The sequence below is a fragment of the Bidens hawaiensis genome, unplaced genomic scaffold (genome assembly GCF_021521415.1).
Source record: "Bidens hawaiensis isolate Kalapana, Puna unplaced genomic scaffold, B.hawaiensis_p1.1 tig00025332_1, whole genome shotgun sequence".
In the NCBI taxonomy this organism is placed as follows: Eukaryota; Viridiplantae; Streptophyta; class Magnoliopsida; order Asterales; family Asteraceae; genus Bidens; species Bidens hawaiensis.
The window spans coordinates 166-22,995 of record NW_027494036.1 but is presented as its reverse complement, the minus strand read 5'-3'; the positions used below and the strand labels follow the sequence as shown (position 1 = coordinate 22,995).

At 35.8% G+C, this 22,830-nt stretch overlaps 1 protein-coding gene and 2 pseudogenes across 2 annotated transcripts; 1 reads left to right on the top strand and 2 right to left on the bottom strand.

The window, feature by feature from the left end:
• Nucleotides 1–41: 41 nt before the first annotated feature.
• On the top strand, nt 42–2,339 carry LOC143571294 (uncharacterized). Its single transcript, XM_077056754.1, has 3 exons — nt 42–179; nt 938–1,689; nt 1,793–2,339. Exons 1-3 carry the CDS (start codon nt 42–44, stop codon nt 2,337–2,339), a joined length of 1,437 nt encoding a protein of 478 aa, XP_076912869.1.
• Nucleotides 2,340–8,113: 5,774 nt separating this feature from the next.
• On the bottom strand, nt 8,114–8,596 carry LOC143571293 (secreted RxLR effector protein 161 pseudogene; annotated as a pseudogene).
• A 7,409-nt stretch (nt 8,597–16,005) lies between these two features.
• Nucleotides 16,006–22,230, bottom strand: LOC143571288 (kinesin-like protein KIN-14I; annotated as a pseudogene). The gene is made up of 19 exons (XR_013142072.1): nt 22,121–22,230; nt 21,300–21,466; nt 21,077–21,220; nt 20,763–20,977; nt 20,409–20,487; nt 20,223–20,284; nt 20,057–20,134; nt 19,749–19,881; nt 19,600–19,681; nt 19,414–19,509; nt 19,157–19,330; nt 18,956–19,062; nt 18,693–18,871; nt 18,434–18,595; nt 18,097–18,350; nt 17,838–18,001; nt 17,649–17,744; nt 16,340–16,799; nt 16,006–16,237 (listed from the first exon to the last, which is right to left on the bottom strand). The product of XR_013142072.1 is annotated as a kinesin-like protein KIN-14I (transcript).
• Nucleotides 22,231–22,830: the final 600 nt, after the last annotated feature.

The following is a 22,830-nucleotide window of genomic DNA, read 5'->3' as shown; positions in this document are numbered from 1 at the left end:
CAACAAAAAAGATTGTACTTCTTGGTAGTAGGATGGTATAAATGGATTTGTTTATGATAGTAATATTTTGGATAGATGACCACGATGTTCGAATCAATGGCGGAGCTAGAAGTTTTTATCTTTTGGTCAGTTATTTACTGTGCTCGGATATATTTCACTGGTACACAAATGGGCAGAAGGTGCGAGGGGTGAAGTTCAGAAGGTGCGGTTCCAAAACTCCACCGCACCTTTTGATAAATTTGATTTATAACTTGAATTTTTAATAAATTTAAATGAAAAGGTGCGGTTCCAATAAATAAATCAAAATTTGAATACTTTGAAAGCAAAAGATGCGGTCAATACATTTATTATTCTTTTATTTTTTTTCTTGTATTTCCCATTAATCGGTCTTCAATATCTCAAACGGCTATAATTCAAAATTTTACATCGTCTTCTTTTTCTTTTAAACAGTACTTCATAACTCCTTCTTCCTCGTTGCAAAAAAAGTTCTAGATTTCTCAACTTAAATTTTGCCAATTAATTGAAGGTATGTTTTAATTTTAAGAGATATTTTATATATGATATACTTTTTAACATATGCATTTAAGATAACCTTTTAGAGAATACTCATCCAAAATTTATCTAATAGAGATAAATTTTGGATTGTCCCCTTTGAGACTGCTTTTTGAATATTCTATCTCATTAGGACGTGTATACATTTTAACGTGTTGACTATTTAAGAAATAACGGTAGCTTTTTCTCCTACTCCATCGGGTTTGCGTTTTATACGCATACTTGAGGAGTTAAGGGGAAATGCTGCCGATTTTTTCTTAAATAGTTAGCACGTTAAAATATATACATATGAGATAGAATATTCAAAAAGTGGGTTAGGATCCACTACCTTAGAGCACCTGTTTACATACATTTACATCATTTGTTTGTTTATTTTAATTTTCAGATGAATCGTGATGATTGGATGTACAAAGCTTTGCGACAATCCGAAATTTATGTGAAGGGTGTTAAAAGTTTTCTTAGGGTTGCCGAAGCACATCGCACCAATAAAGGAAGTCGGTCGATTTGTTGTCCTTGTTCCAAATGTCAAAACTTTAAATATTGTAATGATACCAATGAAATAGAGACACATTTGTTCGAAAATGGTTTTAAGCCTAGATACCATTGTTGGTCAAGGCATGGAGAATCACTCGTTGATTTTAGCACGTCATCGACCACTAATGATAACACATATAACAATGGCCCATTAAACCTTAATGGTGATGATGAAAATTCAAATGACCCCAAAGACGATGAAAACCATTCAAATGATCCTAATGACAACACAAATGAAATGTTACATGACATGGAGACTAACATGGGTGATGCCAAAACTGAAAATTTACAACACCTATTAGAAGATGCAAAAAACCTGTTATATCCTGGTTCTAATTTTAAGAAACTTGATACAGTGTTGAACTTGCTTAACTTAAAGTCAAAAAATGGATGGAGTGATAAAAGTTTCACAGAACTGTTAGTGTTTTGGCATGACAGGCTTCCAAGAGACAATGAATTACCAATTTCAACATACCAAGCAAAGAAGTTGATGTGTCCGATGGGATTGGAAGTTGAAAGAATACATGCATGTCCAAATAACTGTATATTGTATAGAAATCAATATGAAAATGAACATAAATGTGTTGTGTGTGGTGCATCGAGGTATAATCAAATAAACGATTCGGGTGACGTTGACGATGAGGTAACAAAAAAACGACCACCAGCTAAAGTGTTGTGGTATCTCCCTATTATACCGAGACAAAAGGTTATTTTCAAACGAAAAAGAAGCAAAATTATTACGTTGGCATTCTGAAGAACGTGTAATTGACGGAAAACTAAGACACGTGGCAGATTCACCTCAGTGGCAAACCATTGATAACAAGTATCATGAATTCGGGAAGGAGGCGAGAAACATACGGTTTGGGCTTAGTTCAGATGGGATCAATCCTTTTGGGAGCATGAGTAGTCGCCATAGTACGTGGCCGGTTCTTTTATGCATCTACAATCTTCCACCGTGGTTATGCATGAAACGAAAATACATTATGATGTCATTGTTGATTCAGGGTCCGTGGCAGCCTGGTAATAATATTGACGTGTACCTGTCTCCTTTGATTGATGACTTAAAAACCCTTTGGGATTCAGGTGTAAATGTATACGATGCTTATAAGAAAGAGCACTTTCAATTGCGTGCCATGATTTTCTGCACAATAAATGATTTTCCAGCATATGGTAACTTGCCGGGATACAAGGTGAAGGGTAAGAAAGCTTGTCGGGATACACCGACGAGTTATGTTGATGAAGGTTTGATATAGTCAATTTATTAATATAATTTACTTATTTTTTTTAATTTTAATAACCAATTTATTAATATAATTTTATTTTATGCAAAATAAACAAGAATGATGATGATTAATAGACGCGTTTGATTATTAGTGTAAAGGAGACATTGTGGATTGTTTGTATGATTTCATTTAAGACTTTTAAAAAAGACGTGTTTAATTTGTTGTTTTATTTATTGTCTTAAGCGATGTAAAGTAGGGAGAGCAAATTCGGTACGGGTACCGGTACCGTCCCGTCCCGTCCTGGCACCGGTACCGAACCGAATTTTTTACCTTCAATACCGGGATCTTTGGTACCGGGATTTTCGGTACCGGTACGGTACCGATCTCATACCTAATTTAAAAGTATTTTTTTATCTATGTTATTAAGTTTATTATACAAGTATTTTTTTATTTATTGTTACAATATATATGTAAATCTTGGCGGAATGTCGGTAGATAAGATTTGGCGGTAGATAAGATTTGGCAGACCTCCTAATTTCATTTCAAAAGTCAAATTCCATCTGCACACCGCCGTCGATCTATCAGCCCTAATCGGACCACTGCTGTCGATCTATCAGCCCAATCGTCATCCACTGCTCGGACCACCGTCGCCGTCGATCTATCAGCCCCAATCGGACCACTGCTGTCGATCTATCAGCCCCAATCGTCAGCCGCTACTCGGACCACTGCTCGTCAGCCCCCAATCGGACTACTGCTCGGGTCACTGCATGCTCGTCGATCTATCGGCAAACCCTAACTACTCGTCAGCCCCCTTTGCCACTTCAAACACAGTAAGTCAGAACCAAAGTAATTGTTTTGTTTCAGTTTCTTATTTATATATTTTGTTAATTGTTAGGCAGTGGGGAACCGAAACCAAAGTAATTGTTTTGTTTCAATTTCATTATTTATATATTTGGGTTGATGCGGTTGTGAATAAAGAAAGCGATTGTAGGTGGTCCCGATATAAGATTTGTTTCAATTTCATTATTTATATATTGCACGTGTAGTAGTTTCATTAATATTTATATATTGCACCATAGGTATGAGTAACATAAAGAAAATATCACGCGGGATTGTTGCTTTTTTAACGAACATTCCTGAGGACAAGTTACCTATGAGATTTGATGAGAATAATATGCCGCTACACGAAGACCAGGAAATACTTGCCAACTTCAGTTCATACTACGGGATGATGGTTCAACATTGCTTTCCAATTCATATTCCAATGTGCAAATTCGAAGACAAAGATTTTGATCACGTATGGTCAGAAACGAAGGTACGTATTATATTTTAACTTGTAACAAATATGAAATACCTATAAAGTTATTATTTTAACTTAATGTTTTTATCCTATAGCAATTTTGGAAGATTGAGACTGATGCACCTAAAGAATATATGAGGAAGTGGGCAATGAGACTTGGCACAAACTTTCGATCTAGGACTGCTTCAAAGTATATATATAATCCGGACCCTGATCCCAATGCCCCAAAAGCTTATAAAAAATTTCCATTTATTGACGAAGAAGATTGGAAGGTGTTCGTTATACAAAGGACTAGTGAGGAGGCTATGGTATATTTGGATTGTTTATTAATATTAATAATATTATATGTATATGTTTGCATGCAATTGATGACAGTTTGTTGATTTATGTGAAGGCAAAAAGAGAAAAAGCAAAAGCTAGTAATTCCAAGAACAAAAATAAGCCTAAGGTAGGACGAAAAGGCTATAGAGGTTTGAAACGAAAGCAAGATATCATATGGCCCCAACTTGAGGAAAGCTACCCGGGACTTAAAAGGAATACAAAACTCACGTTCTAGGTTGTTTATAATGGGTCATGCAATAAAAAACAAAAAAACCAAGCTGTATTCACTTGATGATGATGGGATTGAGAAGGCTGCTGCTTTGGTAAATGATTATGTTATTTAGTTATATGGAAATGAATTAGTTTGATTTGTTAATGTTATAGTTAGATGCTTTAACAAATGTTTTCTATAGTATCGGGTGGAGCAAGTTATGATAGCGGATGGAAGTTATTATGAAAATAAGGAAGACCCGCAGGTTCGAGTTGTTGGACCCGAGCACGGGGGCCGATCACGGACGGTGTCCCAGATAATAGGTAATGACTATATATATATATATATATCTTGAGTTGCTGAAATTAATATTGTTATATTGAGTTTATAGGTTATACTAAAGTCCATGGAGGCCTGTTTAAAAATGTGATCTATGGTAGAAACTCAGTACAACAAGTGGACACGTGTTCTGATGGACCGCTCAACTATCCACCTATCATGGTAATATATTTATAGTTTGCTATACGTGTGTGTATATATGTATCTGTATTAAAAATGTTGAATGGTTTTGTAGAGCAAAACCCGATGTGAGTTGCTAATAAGTGTGGGTGACTCACTAGTAAAGGTGGCTGAAGGTAAGGCATGGCCGACCATGGGTGAGGTTTTACATTTTAAGCCAATAATGGTAGATTGTGTCAAGGTTTCCGTGGATGGCATTGTTGATTCATATAAAGATTTTGATGTCTACAATGTAACAAAAACAACGGAAGTTGGTAAGGTTGAGTAGTTGGTTGGTCAAATCGTTCAGTGGCCAAGAAAAGCGATAAAGGTATATTTTTGTTTATATTTTAAAATATATTTTAGTGTATCACTATTTACTAGAATATTTCTTTTTTTTTTTTGTTAAATTGTAGCTTGTGAACCAAACGGCACCAAGCAAGTCATCTAGTCCCTCAAGAGTGAATATGAGTTCCTCTTCACCGAGTCATACAAGTTACCCGTCACAAATAAATGACAATGACACTTCGGACGCTTTAACTTTATCTTCAGAAAAGGCCAACCAATTTACTCTAATATATATTTTTTTAATTTAGTTTGATTTGTTATATTAATATGTTATAATAATTTGCTTTGCTATTTTAGGCTGATCAAGTGAGTCGTGGCTCCCCACAATCTCATGATGAGAACTTGGCGAGCGGTTCATTTTATCAGCTGGTAGCCGAACCGTTTACTCTCATATTTTTTGTTCATTTAGTTTGATTTGTTAGTATTGTAACAGTTTGTTTGTTAATATAGGTTGATGAAGACAATTACGAGCCTCAAGTGTTAAAATCAAATCTTTTTGAAGATGGTTATTTAAATGTGGTAAATTTTCAAAAACTTGTTTATATAACAATTTGTATGTACACACATATATTTTTTACACAAGTACTAATGTTTTGATAATCTTATTTAGTTAATATCTATGGACCAACAACAAACTGTACAAATGCTTTAAGGCTGCTGGACTGTTGAGGTATCTCAAGGTTAGACAAATCTACTATTTAATGCTTGTTTAATCTAACGGCCCAATATTTAGAGGAGAATTGGGCTGTACAAAAACAGAGTAGCCGAAGAAGATACATGGGTTGGGTCAGGTGGATCTTGTGTGGAGTGTGATTTCATTAATGCTAGTGAACCGTTTATTTTGTTAGCGAACACTTACATATATTTTTTAAGCTTCATTTTACTAATGTACTATGTTTTGTTAGGTGATTTTACGGTTTGAGTTATGATAATGAAGACATCGGTTCAAGTCGCAAGTTGCAAGAATGAAGACATCTGTTCGAGTTCGAGTTGTTAGAATGAAGATGTCATTTTTGAAAGTTAGTGTGTATTATGTTTAAACCTATCTATTTTGTGACAATGAAACTTTATCTTTGTGACAATGAAACTTCGTTTTGTATATTATTATTTTGGGTTTTCTGGAACTTTATATTACATATAATATTATTTGCTTTTTGGAAATTAAAAAAAAAATAATAATAATCAAATGGTGCGGTCATCAAAACAACATCTTTTGGAAGGTTCAAATATTAAATTAAATTAAAAGGTTCATATAAGCGGTTCATGATACAAGAGAAGAAGGTGCAGTTAATGTGAAGGTGCGGTTTAGTTTTAAAACATTTAAATGAGCGGAAGATGCGGTTTGAAGAAGGTGCGGTTGGATTTTATCAGAAGATGCGATGGTATGAGGGGCGGTCCTTGACCCGCATCTTATGGGAAAATTAACCGCATCTTTAGGCATGTTCTGTACTAGTGTTTGTAGCAATGTGACTTTGAAATTCTATTGATATTTCATACACAAGGTTATTATAATATTATTCCTATTAAATACTTAATTAATGTTTTTAAAAATTTAAGTTGATACGTTTCAGTAAGATAGCCAAAAAAGTAATTTGAGTTACGTTCTCAATAGCGGTGGCAAATGGGCTGGATTGGGTCGAAAAAGGTCATGGGTTGGAACGGGTTAGGGTTGAAATGGGTTAGGGTCAGAATGGGTTAATTAAAAAAAAAGGTTGTTTTGGTTCGGGTCGGAACGGGTTAGGGTCAACAGGTTCGGGTTGGAACGGCTCTGGGTCGGAATGGGTCAAAACAGGTTTCGGGTCAGCGTTTTCTTTTCTTGTTTTTTTTTGAACAAGGACAAGGAGGAAACATTTTTGTTTTTTTACATTTTTTGTTTTCGATTTATATTTTGAGTTATAATTTTTTTTATGAATTTTTTAGGGGTTTTTTTTATTAAGATCAAAAAACCCTCAAAGAAAATAATAAAAAAATCATAACTCAAAATATAAATCGAACACAGAAAAAGTAAAAAAACAAAACAAAAAAGTTTCTTACGTTGTCCTCTTAAAAAACGATTCATAACCCGTTTTGGCCTGTTCCGACCCGTTCAAGCCCGAACCTGTTGACCCGAGTAATGAGTTGAAACCGAAACGGAAAACCAAAACTGAACCGAACTAATTGAAACCGAAAAAATCGATCAAAATGAAACTAAAAAATTAAAACCTAACAGAAATGAAACTGAAAAAACTAACCAAAACAAAACAAAAAACCGAAAACGAATCCAAAATCGAACGAAAAGAAACAAAAGAAACCGAAAGCCAACCCGTCCAGTGCGAAACCTCATGTCGGCTCGAAACCTAATCCGAGCCAAAACCTAAACCAAACTCGTTCCAATCCAAAACCCATTTCGACCCTAACCTGCCATTTTCCCTTAAGACATTAACCCACATCGACCCATTTATTTAATTTTGTCAACCCATTTTGTCCCGAAAATAAGGTGGAATTTCAAGTTACCCATTTTGACGCATTTAGTTAAAATCTATAACCCTAACCGACTCATATAATTTTTAAAACAACCCAAATTGACCAATTTAAAATGGTTTAGGTTAAAATTGCCATCCTTAGTTCTCAAGATAATAAGAATAGTAATTATTTTTTATAAAAGCGTTTGTGGAGAATTTTTTATCCTCGTTTCGATTTAAAATTTAATTAAGTCGTTTTCGTTTCTTTAGACACATTTGTTATCATGTGAGTGAACCAATATAATTTGTTATTTTCTTAACTAAATTATTTTTAAGATACAAAATTTTATTTATAGTATAATGTTAAATCAAACATGTTCATGGGCAAAGGTTTGTAAGTGCCAGGAATATTGTAAATTTACTTTTTTTTTTCTAAAAAAAATTTATGTGTAGTGTAAATTTACCTATTTTTCTCCAAGCTTCATCACTGGACATGTTACACACATTGTTTACTATAGATAATGACGGTATCGTTACGAATTAAAGAAAACAACAAGTAACTGTTGTTGGTAATCAGACTTTGAAACTCACACAAATTGCCGAAGACGCTCTACTTTCATTCAATACCAAACAAAGGTTTAAATAGTACAAGGAAACAAAATAACCACTAGATAACAAACTACCACTAACAAAGCACGTACCATACCTCTTGACTAGCTGCTGAATTTGCTGCAATATATTCAGCTTCACATGTAGAGAGTGCTACCACTGGTTGTTCTTTGGAACACCACGAAATTGCCCCTGACCCAACTGAGAACATATTGCCAGATACACTTTTTCGATATTCAAAGGCACTACCCCAATCGCTATCACTGAACCCTTCAAGCTGAACTGCCTTTGTTTTTTCATACAAAAGACCATAGTTAATAGTTCCCGCAACATACCTTAAAACTCTTTTCGCAGCCCCAAGATGAATGGATGAAGGCTTATGCATGAATCTAGAGATTAGACTCACAGAAAAGACGATATCAGGTCTCGTGTGAGTGAGATAGATCAGACCACCCACAAGACTCCTGAACTTCTTTTCATCAACAGGTGCACTACCATCATCCATTCGTAGTTTCTCATGGACATTCATTGGGACCGGAACTGCCTTGCATTTTCCCATGCCAAATTTGTTGAGCAGGTCTTAAGCATACTTGCATTGGGTATCAGGAACCCATCATCCCTTGCAACTACTTCCAAACCCAGAAAATACTTTAACGTTCCAATGTCAGTCATCTCAAACTCACTTATCATAACCTTTACCAAACTTTGAGAGGACCCGGTATAAATTATATCATCTACATAAAGACAAATTATAATAATGTCATTACCTGGAGTCCTTTTTATGTACACAGTAGGCTCATTTTTTTGATCTTTCATATCCATGCCCTTGAAGATATGAGTCGATTCTACTGTACCAAGCGCGGGGGGCTTGTTTTAGCCCGTACAAGGCCTTGTGAAGCCTATATACTTTGTCTTCATTTCCATTTATTTCAAACCCTGGAGGCTGTGTTACATAGACCTCTTCGACCAACGGATCGTTCAAGAACGCCGACTTAACATCAAATTGGTATAGTTCCCACTTGTTTTGAGCAGCAAGTGAGAGAACTAACCTAATTGTTTCAAAACGAGCCACCGATGAGAATGTCTCTTCAAAATTGATCCCGTACTCTTGGGTGTACCCTTTAGCTACGAGTCTCGCCTTGTACTTGTTTACCTTCCCATCCAAACCAACCTTTGTTCTATAGACCCACTTAAGACCAATGACATTTTTCTCATTAGGCAGTTTGGTTAATGACCATGTACGATGCCTTTCTAATGCATGCAATTCTTCTTTCATTGCATGCATCCACTCTTCATGTTTTGATGCTTCAACAAATGACTTTGGTTCAACCAATGAAAAAGCAAACTGACAACTTTCATCTAACATAGGAGATGTGCAGTCATAAAGATCATCTAAAGAACGTACCCTGATTGGACTACCTTCTGACTCACTGGATTCAACCCTGTCATTACTATCACCGCTTGACCTTGGATCAGTTTCTTCTTCAATTTGGTTTCTAATGGAAGTTGCACCGCTGTTTTGCACTTGTTCTCCTGCTTCATCTTCGTGAATGACAGGAGCTGAGTTATTACCAACTTCGTCAACCCACACTGCTTGTTCATCAAATACAACATCACGAGATGTGATGATAGACTTCTTTGTTGGAATACAATCTATACGCTTTTGAGTTCAAACAATACCCAACAAAGATGCATTTATCGGCCTTAGAATCTAGTTTCTTTCGTTGTGGGGATGGTTTTAACCCGTATGCAATACACCCAAAAACCCTTAAATGATTTACGGAGGGCTTAACTTCATGCCATGCTTCAAAGGGAGTTTTTTCAGCCACGGCTTTAGTTGGAGACAGGTTGAGTAGGTACACAGCTGTTGATACAGCCTCACCCCAAAACTGATTACCTAATTTTTTTGCTTTAAGCATACATCTCGCCATTTCCACAACACTTCTATTTTTTCATTCTGCAATCCTGGGGTGTATGGAGCGGTAAGTTCCCTACATATTCCATTTTTTTCACAAAAAACGTTAAACTCCCGAGAGCAAAACTCTCCCCCTCGATCAGTCCGGAGAGTTTTCAAAAACTTTCCGAATTCTTTTTCAACCTTTGCTTTAAAAAGCTTAAATTTTGCAAGACTTTCTGATTTTTTTGAAGAAAGAATACCCAACTCATCCGAGTAATATCATCAGTCAACAAGAAAAAATAACGATTACCTCCAAGAGACTGTGTGGGCATAGGGCCACACAAATCAGCATGAACCAGATGTAGTGCTTGTGAAGTTCGGTAAGCATGATGAGGAAACAAGCGCCGTGCTAGTTTTCCATAAACACAACCATCACAAAAGGATAATGATTGTATTCGCGGTAGGCCAGACACCATGCTTTTGTCACTTAGCATTCGTAGCCCATTGTCATGCAAGTGACCATAACGACGGTGCCATAACGAGGGGTCTGTTGGGGTTGTTTCCATGGCGGCAAGAGCAGTGGCATGTTCTTGCCCAATACTTAAAGGAAATACATTGTTAGCTGACATGTTGACTTTACACACCTGCTCTCCAGATTGTTTGTGAGTAATTACACATTCCCCATCATCAAACAATAGGGCATAGCCCACCTTCATTAGTTGGCCAACGCTTAGGAGGTTGTAACCTAAGGCTGGTGAAAATTGAACTTGTGAGATGATCTTACTTTTTCCTGGAGAAACATTGATCTTGATAGTTCCTGACCCCTCAACTTGGATACGTTTACCATTCCCCATTTTTACTGATGCTTTCTTGCTTTCATCTAGTTCTTTAAACAACACACGTTGCCCAGTCATGTGGTTTGAACAACCACTATCTAAGAACCACACTTTGCTCCCACTACTTCCATTTTGTGCCATAAGCAGTGGTTTTTCCTCATCTTCAGCAACCCCGGTGCCTTGAACTTCTTTATCGAAACCCATTGCCATAAAAAGTTCTCCTTCATCTTCTTCAAGATTATCGTTATTGACTGCTGCATTTGCTTGCGATTCTACCCAGCAATCTGCCTTGACATGACCATACCGGTTGCAATTGTAGCACTGAATGCTACCTCTCCCCTAAGCAGAGGATCTTCCACGTCCCCGGACTCTAACCTGATATGCCCCACGTCCTCGTCCTCTATTTTGTGACTGGAAACCATCTCCTTCAGCCGGAAAGGCTTGCTCTTCCGGAACAGGATCCACAGACCGGTTAACCCTAGCCTCATGAGACTATAGAGATCCCATGAGTTGATCAAACGAAAGGGTCGTAAGATCTTTGGACTCCTCAATAGCAGTAACCACATGGTCCTACTTTGTCGGCAGGCTTCGCAACACTTTTTCCACCATGGTTTGATCAGACACATCTTCACCATAAGCCCTTTTGTTGTTCACAATCTTCATAACCCTTGACAGAAAATCAGACACAGCTTCATTGTCTCTCATCTGTAGGGTTTCAAATTCCCTTCTCAAACCCTGTAGTTTGACGGCAAGTACTTTTGAGTCCCTTTGAAACTCAGTCTGGAGAAGGGTCCAGGCCTGCTTCGATGTTGTAGCAGCAGCAATACGGGAAAACACACTGTCATGCACCCCTTGCTGGATCAACGTGAGGGCTCTTGCATCTTCCTTAGTGTTTTCCTTCAATCGGTCTAAATCGGTGTCTGTTGCAGAAAAGCCTTGATCCACAAATTCCCACAGCCCTTTCGATCTTAGTAGCGTCTTCATAGGAATATTCCAGAACTCGTACCCTTCACCCTTAAAGATGGGAGTAGAGGACTGAGTAAGTTCGGATGAAGTAGTAGCCATGTGACAAAGAAAATTATGAAAAAGACTTGATGGTTGGGTAAAAGTTAGTTTATTTCATATATTAATTAGTTTATTTTAGTTAAATAATCGAATGAACATTGATACTTCAAGCGTTGTTATGTGTTTTCAGGACATTGGAAGTTAAGGAGCTTAAACGAGCTAATTCAGAGCCATCCAGATGAAGATTAAGCAAGCCTCGAGATGATGGAAGCATGAGGAAACATGTATTGAGGGTTAAGAAGGATTTGGGAGAGGATTGGATGAGAAACATGAAGCCGAAGTGAAAACTGAACAACATGGGTTACCAAGAAAGTGTGTTTTAGTAAAACGGGCATATCTTGGCCTAGAAAATGAGTTACGGAATCCATAATATATGAATTTCATGTTTCTCAATGAGAGGAATTCGAATATGAAGTCAGTTGCATCTTTGCGTATCGTGAAGATGCAGGACATGCAACTTCGCGATACGCGAAGATGCTCAATGTCGGCAAAAATTAGGGTTGTTCACTATATAAAAGATTTTTCGACCCTTTTCGGCATATTACGACTTCCAGAGCCAGAAGAGGTGTTCTAGGACAATTTTCAGCCATCCCGAAGCTTCCGGTTCCGTCATTGATCATATGTTCATCAAGATAAGTGCTTTAACGATTATGTCGATGTCCGGCTAGTCGTGTGTGTTCGTTCTAGGCTAAGGTTTTGTGTGAAATATTGTTATGATCAGATTCTTATGCTTAATGAATATAGCTTGATTGATTTTATATGAATTTGTCTTGCTTAATTAGTTATTTGGTTGATTAAGGCTTGTGTTTGCGATTACTGATTTGTGTAACCTTTGTTTGGTTGTTTATCAACATTTAGGGTTAAGCTCTTGTGTCATTGAACTAGAATCATCAAACCTTATCATTAAGTTAGTTGTCCTAGACATAGATTTGACAATTGTGGAGTCTGGGTTCATTTGTGTCAACAATTCGGTTAGGGTATCGTTTGTCATCATAAATCAAACCATAGGACTAGCAATTATTATAAAACCAAAGACTAAAGAATCTGTGATTGATGTATGGAACACATAACCCGAACCTAGAATGAATGCTTTTTAATTAATATTGTTTACAAATCTTTTTAAGTAATAATTAGTTTTAATTAAGTATTTTTATAAAAACCGCTTGACATCATCTGTCCGCTTAGATTAAATAATTAGTTATAAATTAAATAAACTTGCATTTTCCTTGAGTCTCTGTGGAGACGACCTTACTTACCTGTACTAGTTATAGGTATTTAAGTATTTAATTAATTGTTTTTTAGTAGACCGCGATAACCTACGTCAAGACTCTTTTAATGGTGGCTTTGATACCACAATGTTGGTAATCAGACTTTGGAACTCACACAAATTGCCAAAGACTCTACTTTCATTCAATACCAAACAAAGGTTTAAATAGTACAAGGAAACAAAATAGCCATAACAAATACCACTAACAAAGCACGTACCACTTAAAAGACCAGGACACGAAACCCACGAATACATTAAACAAATACTGAATAAATAAACTAAAAGGACTTGATTTTCGGCAGACTCTTTTTCCATAATGCACGACTCAATTGATGACTCACCTCCATGACTCCATAACTTGACTAAAAAGAAAAGACCACGTGCTTTGAATTTATTCCAACAACTGTTTTAATTTACAAGAAGACGTGCAACTTTGCAACATGTAGGGTTGTAAACAAACAGAACCGAACGAGACCTTGTTTGTGTTCGTCTATTAAGATTTTGTCGGATTAGCGGACGGTTCACGAACACTCTACCGAAAGAAAATTTGTGCATGTGTTAGTTATTAAGAAATCGATCAAGTTTATTCATGTCCGCTCGTAATATTGTAAACATATGGTAGCGGACACTAATAGACAAACAAGCACTAACGGACAGTGGAGGAGGTCGGATACCAGAGCCGTGGTGGTGGAAGCCGGGACGTCTGGTGGAATGGTGGTAGCGGTGTATGGTAGATTTAAGGTTTATCTTTTAACTTGGTTATATGTGGATAGAAAAACAAATGAATAAAAAATATTAATTACAAAATATTAATACGCACATTAACAGAACCTAATACTGGACGAATGCAAATGGATGTATTCGGACATATGTAAGCGAACACATTACCGAACGTTTACGAACACTATTGAACGAATTCAACCTCTATCCGTTTATTCTTTAAGCTTACCAAACAAAACTTTTAATTCATGTCCATTTACTTGTTAAATAAACGGACATAAACAAACTGTACGTAGACGGACATCCGTTTTTCTTACATCCCTAACAACGTGAGTATTTTCAAATAATATTTTCATTGAAACATATTTTCAAAGGAATCCTGCTGAAAGGTCGGTTGGTTTAATACTTTTAACGAATATATTAAATTAAGTAGGAGACAAAGTATGTGATCTTTTTAAAGTGTTCATCCGTTCAAAGAACCGACAATTTATGGAGGTACCACGTGTAGGAAAGTGGTTGGGTGCAGAGCACGTGTCACCAAGCACAGATCTTCATAATATAACCAGGACTACGTTATTCTGACCTTATCACATACTCGTTTTTTAAGGTATCATAACTAATAACTAAGAATCTAATCTAAGATGGAAGGTGATTTGGTTGAAGAGAAGACTAGTAACAAGAGAGGAAGAGATGCTGATGACGAGAAGGGTGGTGTTGGAAGACTTGAAAAAAGAGCAAGTGGGGTGGTTGTGTTAGAGGAGTACAATGGTGATGAAATGATTAATGGGGTTAAATATGAAGAAGAGAAGGAAACCACTACTCCTAGTTTGTTCAATCAACTCATTACCAATTTGGTTAGTAGCCCCAAACCTAGTGATCATACACCGGAAGCCGAATCCGAGAGGATTAACGAAGAAAATGTACAAGTAACGGTAATGATAACGGCAAAAATGAGAGTAAAGGGGACAGTGTAGAAGTGATCGAGAATGAGAAAGATAGGAACATTATCGATAGCATTGTGGCGCGGCTGCCGAGAACACTTTCAGGTTACTCACTTTATTTTAAATTTTGTATATGTATATGTTTTTTTTTTAAAGTTAAGAGTGAAACTAAAAGAAAATTATGTGTTTGTTTGTTTGCGTGGGAAATTAACAGAGGACAGAGCTCCGGCTGCGGATGAGGCCTCGATTCTAATACATTCCATCATCCATGACTAGGTAGGGAGTAGATAGTATGGTTACATTTTGAATTTATGTCTAGCTACATTTTGTAATCTTACTTTACTTGCTTTTAATAATAAAATGAATATTGTTTGTGTCAAACGTTACTTCTTTTTTTCTTTTGAACTCTCAAGCGAACCGCATAACATCAAACTACTCTTCGAATTGGTGTTGTATCAACCAAATACTACGTAAAATTTATGGGTCAAAGCAGTTCGTTTGATTAGCTTTCAAAAGTTAATCTCAATCGCATCACACATTTACACGTAACAAATTTGAGCAAGAGCATCTACAAAGGCGTCAATGCTATTATTCTCATCATGCTTTGGTGTATGAGAGGCAAGGCAAGGAATAAATTGGTGTTTGAAGGAAAGTCAGTTATTTTGAACCGGCGTTGGGATATTAAGGATTGCGATTTTCTTTGGGTTAATAATCTAAATCTTAGATTTTTTCTTGGGAGGATTGGCCGGGGATATTTTAGTGTACAACGTTTAGGCGTTTTGTTTGTTCAAGTGTTTTGTTTTGGCTTGTGGCTGGCGTGATAAGCATCTTGTTTGGCCCTTCGCATAAGAATAATAATTTGTTTGGTGGTTCAAACAAGAAAAGAAAATCTGTTTTAAACCTTCACAAACCATCAAATTGGCTAACCCAGTTTTATCATAAACTATCACATCGTATCTGATTCTAAACTGTCACATCATATTTCAAACTTTCTTTACAAATTATTACATTGGCCACATCATATTCTAAACTATTTAGTGTCAAAATAATAGCTCAAGAAGGTGTTCCATTGGTCTCTTTGTCCAAAAATTTATGAAGCTGTACTTTATGTCACATTATGTAAGATGCAAGCAACTTTATGCCAAGTAAGATGCAAGCAACAAAAAATCATTGTGACAAATTTACACATATATATTGTATATTACATAAACAATTAATTCAGATATTAACAAAAAAGCCAAAAAGAAAAAGAAAAACATAATATGTATGTAAATCCTCTCATCACTCTCACTCTCTATATAAAATAAAATAAGATCAAATAAATGAAAACAAGAAAACCAAAAGCAGATCTTACTACTTCCTGTTCCCAGTTTTCCTTTTAACTTCCCCAGAGGCCACAGGCCTCCCGCCTCGCTGCAGGGGTACATTTGTCATTTTCCTTGAAGGCGAAGGTGCGAGATTCGGAATCATAGTTCTACTACAATGCGTCAAACAAATATGTTAAAAGACTTTTTTTATATGATATGTAAATATGATATGATATGACATGATATGATATAGAGTTCAGAGTTACTACCTTAGTTCTGGGCTCCTTGTTGACTTTGCGTTTAAGTTATTGACTTTTGACATGCCACCGCTGGTCAAACTTAAAGTTTTGAGTGATTAAACTGCCAGAGTAAATCCGGCTCAGATGAATCACTAGTGGCAGCATCAAGTTCATCGAGATCATCGGTTGTAGCAACATCAAACCCGTTGGCACTAGGAAACATGTTATAAGCTTGTTCCGGAAGATATTTTTGGAAAAAGGATTCAGACAATCTAGGATTTTCTGGTTCCCAACATCCAACTGTGCCACGTGATCCATCTTGTTTGTTTACCATCACCTTATCCACCCAGTCACCCGACCCGGTTTCTCTATCGTCTTCAGTGTACGTTTCACCTGGGCTGCTTACTGGTGGCCATGGTGGCGAGTTTCCTAACAGCTCATCTAAATCAATACTTTGTGTCTTTTGCCTTGACCTGTACTTTTTTCTTGCCTGTAACATAAATAAAAATGTTGTTTTCATATATTAGAAATAGTGGATAATTGAGAAAATGCATGCATACTCATTTAAAAGATTACTTTGTGGACATCTACATATCAATCTATCATTTCATTTATGCCAATTCTGGTCATAAGCTTGCTGAAGAAGTGTAACAAGATAAAAATGTCTTGACTTTACTATAAAATAATTGACTAGTTTAGGGTCATTTTTGAAATTTTTGAACTCTAGATGTGGCAGAAATAGTTTAAGGCGGTATTTTGGTCATTTTATCATGTTCTTACCAATTTCTGGATGGAACTGGCACGAACCATTAAGGTGTGTATGGGTTGGTTTTGGGCTTAGACTGAAACAGAAACCAAAAATTCAGGTTTTGAGTTTATGAAACAGATCGGTTGCAGTTTTTTCGGTTTAGGTTTCAATTTTTCAGTTTTACCATTTTAGACTTGTAATTTTTGGGCCAAAAAAAATTGGCCAAAAATAATAATTTTGGGCCTAAAACTTTCAGTTAAATATGTTTGTTAAATAATAATTAATTGATTATTATAAATTTGGGCTAAAGTATTTGGGTAACACTCTCTCTAAAATTCTTTTAAATAACTTATGCTTAAAATAAAAAATGAAAACATAAATTATGTTCGGTTTTAGTTACATGCAAAACAGAAATCGAACTGAATGCTTGGTTTTTTCGAGAGCATAAAACCTAACCCGTCAGTTTTTGAGTTGGATTCGGTTATTTAAGTTTTGTGCAAACCCATATCAACAATACCATAATGATGCTTGTGAGGCTTATAATGCTGTTTCTTTTATTAGTTATTTTTAGGTGTTGGGGGTGACAGTTACCTCAATGTTGCCTATTTCTGTTGTTAGTTTCCTTCGAACCTGAACACTTTCATTTTCGCCTTCTTTCCGTGCTAAAGCTGCCTTTAAATTGGCAATCTGAGAAAGCAAATATGAATTATAATTTTAATCAACTGTTCTAAAAAAACAATAGTTTTCAATAAACGTGGCGGCTAAATTGGTTTTTTGGACCTGTTCTTTGAGGTCTTTGACATCTGAACTGTCTTTATTAACCCGTGCAGCACCAAGTTCAACAGTAGCAACCCGTTCAGCAAACTTAAGTGTACTAAGTGTTTCTCCAACAGCATCCAACTCTGGACTTATGTGAACAAACATAAGTGTCTTTGCTTGCCCACCTAACACAGTACAACATCAACCAACATTAAATATTCAATTCACAAAAAGTATATCGAATATGCATGTATACAATATTACAGTTGCATTTGTTTACCTAGTGAATCTTGGAGTAATTGTGTGAGTTTACTGTTTCTGTAAGGCACATGTGCATTCTTTTGAGCAAGCGATGCTATGACATCTCCTAAGGCTGATAAAGACTTATTAATATGTTGGGCTTCTTTTAGTCTATCTCCAGTCACTTCAGATTTATCCACCCGCTCACTTCCTGCAAGATCAACTAAATGCATACAGCCACGAAGAACGCCTCCTGATGTCAAATCCCTCCCTTGAACGTGTACAGTCAAGCAACTGCATTTTTCGAAATTTAAACGGTCAAAGGTCAATCGATGTACCAACTTTATAAAGTTTCAAAAGTATTGATTTAAGGTAACCTGTGAGAGCGAGAACTACGGTCATTGAGAGCAGTTGCACCCACGGCCCGGTTTCTTTGGCCTGAATTCATGAGATCAATAACATCATATGTGGATGAAACATGGACCAAGTTAGCTTCTGGAACGTTAAACCCGTTCTGTGAGTTGTTACGTATCTCTAATGTAATAACAGATTAAGGAAATCTAAATTATGTTACATTAAGAAGTAAGAGTAAAGTAAAATTTGTTGCTTTATTTTTAATAATAAGAAAAAGGATATCTTTTAGTTAAGCCATCAGTAGCGAGGAGGTCCCGTACTTGCTCGTTGTATATTTCAATCATTTGAACAGAAACATCATATTGAAGAGTCCCCTTTCTCTGCTCTGGTAGAAGAAACAAGTCGCTCAACGCCCTATAATTAACTCCTTGATTATTCTCAGTAAGATCTTTCGGTCCACTCTGTTTAAAAAAAACATGTGTTAATAGTTGGTTGATGTACATAATACATTCTAGTTTATTTACCAAAATGTAAAAGTAAGTTACCATTGTGTGTGTTTTCCCAGATCCAGTCTGACCATAAGCAAATATACAAACATTGTAACCATCAAGAACCGAGCGAATTAGGGGTCGGGTATCTTCAAATACTTCCTCTAACATTCACATAAGTATGCACAAGATGCGATTCATATAAAGATATAATAACCGAGTAATAACTAAATTGTATAAATGAGAAGAAACGCCAACCTTGGGTTGCTGCTTGTCCAAAAACTTTGTTGAAATTAAACGATCTTCGTCCTTTACCATACTTTGGTGGGGTGTTGATGGTAATTGTTCCTTCTTCAATGCAATCCACGGTGTTTGTAACGTTTGACTGTCTTCCTAAGAACGGTCTCACCCGACAATAAACTCTAATGTTTCCTGTTATGAGAATACAAACGTGAGAGATTGTGGCACATTCAATTAGAAACAAGGTGATGAGACTTATGGAAGCTTATAGACACCTTTAAGATCTTGTACTTGATTGTATAGCTTTCGGTTTTCCTCAAGAACTCTATGATATCCTGAAGCTGCATGAGCTAGACCGAAAATGTGATGACCTACAAACAGAACAAAGGGAAAGAACTAGTTTTAGAAAATGACTAACTGAGAGAAGGATTAACATAAAAATATGTTATTCTAAAACTTACCGAGGTTCTGAATTTCTTCATGGAATTTTTTTTTGCATAACTGCATCCCGGCTTTTGTGGTTGACAGAGTTTGCTTTAATGCCTGAAAAGCTGGTTGATTAACATAACTACATAAAGGAGCATAAACTTTTAAAAAAAATGGAACATACCTTGATATCTTCTTGCTGTGCATCAAAAGCCATTTGATGTATTTTGTGTTTTCTTTTTTATTTCTTCATCATGAATGGAGTTCTTATGAGAGATTTTATCTTTCACTACAGTTGCAGAATTTCTTTCTTCTACCTTTAAAGATAATAAAAGAATTCAATGTTTAGATTACATCGAAACAGAAGGCAAGCGGGCAACAAGCTGCACCGCTACCCCTTTTTGAAAATGTAACATGTTAGTGCTTGCATATGAAATAGTGTTAAAGTTGTTCACTTGGGGAAAACAAAAAATCATGAACAAACAAAGCTACCTTGGCATCACAAGATGTATGTTTCAGAAAAGTTCGGTTTCCATTTAAAGTAGGAGAATCTTTGGGAACAGGCTTTTGCTGTTGAACAGAAAATCAAAGTGATACGTAAATATGGTGCCCAAAACAATTTGGAAGTTTATACATGATTATTGATTAAATAGATTACCAGTTCGACTTGACTTGCAATACGATGTTCAAACTCTTCCATGACCTTACTTAGCAACGATTCTAGAAGATACACAAGCAGAAATGCCATCAAAACATCAAATGGTGTATTATCAAATTAAAGAAAGATAAAGGACAGTATTTCTGAAATTTAGTTAATTTTATACGCAAATTCACAAAAATTCACTGAAACTTACAACAGGAACTTCGTCAGGTTTTTTATCCATCAAAACTGCACGAACGAGTGTACTTAAGGATGAATTATGCTGCATAGAAGAACATTGCAAGTATTAAGAAAATGCTATTACCTTTTACTGAATTACTGAAACAAACTCACCACTTCAACTAAATATGCTGTTTTGTGACCATCTAATGCAAAATATTACTATATTTTAACCATTTAATGCAACATACTTACCTTTTCCTATCATTTAATGAACAACTTGCATATTTAGGTAAGAACTGTTAAGTATCTTCCACTAAATAATTCTGTAAAAAGTGAGTAATATGATTCATTGTTCTAATGCAAAAGGTTACCTACCGTTTTGTTATTATTATCAGTTTCTTGAGATTGCAAATTCATCCTCGACAAAGATTAGTGAACGGGTCTGAGTTTTTGCGAGCAATGTTTTTGCTAGGCGTGCCCGGTTTCACAGTTCCCCCAAATTTCCAAGTCCCATGACCACCTGTTTGTTTCCACTCAAAGTAGGATTTAAGTGCCAACACACAATTCACAATTCTTGAAGATTTTCCGCCCTGAAATTTAGAAACATTACCATCATTTATCATCATTTTCCATGATCATGACCACAAATCCACAATAATCACATAATATCTCAATAATTAAATACTCACTTGTTCTAAATCAGATGCTTCAAAGGTAGGCAACCCCATCTGTTCAACCGCCACTAAAAAGTTCCTAGCATTCTCGAAATACTGATACGCAGATAACGCAGCTCCGTCTGGTCCAGCAGCCGAATCACATGAACTTTCAACCACCTGATCAAATCAAAAACTAAATTAATATAAAATTAAAATAAAACCAACTAATAATTACCCAATGTGACTAATTGATGACCTTAGACACAGCTCCTGGATGAACTTTATTAATCACATTGCATAATATTAACCCACTCCTTAAACCGAGCCTAAATTCCTCCTCTGAAGGCTCCGCAGGCAAATCCTTTGCTCCAACAACTCCTACCATTTTTCTCAACCATGCTGCACCTTCATATCTTCTTATTGCTATACACATTTCAAAATTTCATGTAAGATGGTAAAAGATGAATATAAACCGGACCCGTGGACTCGATACCAAAACCGTAAATACTATATTCCAGCCCTCCGCTGAGCGCTAAATAATCCGACGCTCAGACTAGAAAACATTGAAAAGAAAACATAAAGAGAAAACAATAAATATTAATAATAATAAAAACTAATCTCCAAAATTCTGCTAAAAATCCACAAGCTAACTTGATGTTTCCAAAAAATAGTAAATTATCAAATAGGTTACAATATATAGAGATAAACCGGACCGTACACTCAATACTAAAGCTCGAAATATTATATTTCAGTACTCTGCCGCACTCAGAATGGTAAATAACTCAGACTAGAAAACAATTATAAAAAAAAAACATAAAAGAAAAAACGATGATAATAATAATAATAATAATAATAATAAACTAGTCTCCAAAATTCTGCCAAAAATGGACAAGTTCAAAAAATAGTAATCAGTCAATAAGGTTACAATATACAGAGATAAAGCGGAGCCATGGACTCAGATCCGATATAATTTACGAGAAACTAGACGAAGAAATTGCAGTTAAAGCTACGAATTACGCATAAACACAAACATAATACAAATTCCTGCACAAAATTAGGCAATAAACATAACCATACCGGCTTCCTGTGCTCTGCGTGAGTCTAAATCGAGAGGTTGAGATTGAGAGCGGTTGGACGTCTTCAACGACGGAAGCCATGGAGAACGATAATGTACTATCCTCCGCCATCATAAATTATATATTATTAATATGACGAGAAAGATAACTGCTAACTGAAAAGATGGATAATGGGGTGAAGAAGCGGTTGCTTGCCTGCTTCTTAATGCAGAGGAGCTATAGCATTATTCGCCATCTTTTGCTTTTGTTTTGTTTGCTTGCTTATTTTATAGTACTGTTCATGTGCTAGTAGTAGTTAAATTTTTATGACTAGCTTAAAGCTTTTAATTATTTGTGCTAAGTATAATATCTTAAGTTGTTTGGGACTATATTTTTATATAATGAAAGTGTAAAGTAAGTGATAAATAATAATGGTTTACGTGGTTGAATCTACGTCCATAAACAAAGAATGTTATGCAATGGACTTTTAGTTAATGGTTCATATTTTAATTTTGTACCTTACAGCCTAGAATGTATATAATGTGTATGTGTGTAACTATGTATATGTATGTATGCATGTATGATGTACATAAAAGCCGTCAACTTATTTTATTCTCATGTTTTTTAATTGCTTAATACATATATGTATGTAGATAATATAGCCTACGCATGACTTACACATTTGTATGATGCACATGTAAACGAAATTTGTTCATTTTTCTTTTTGAATTT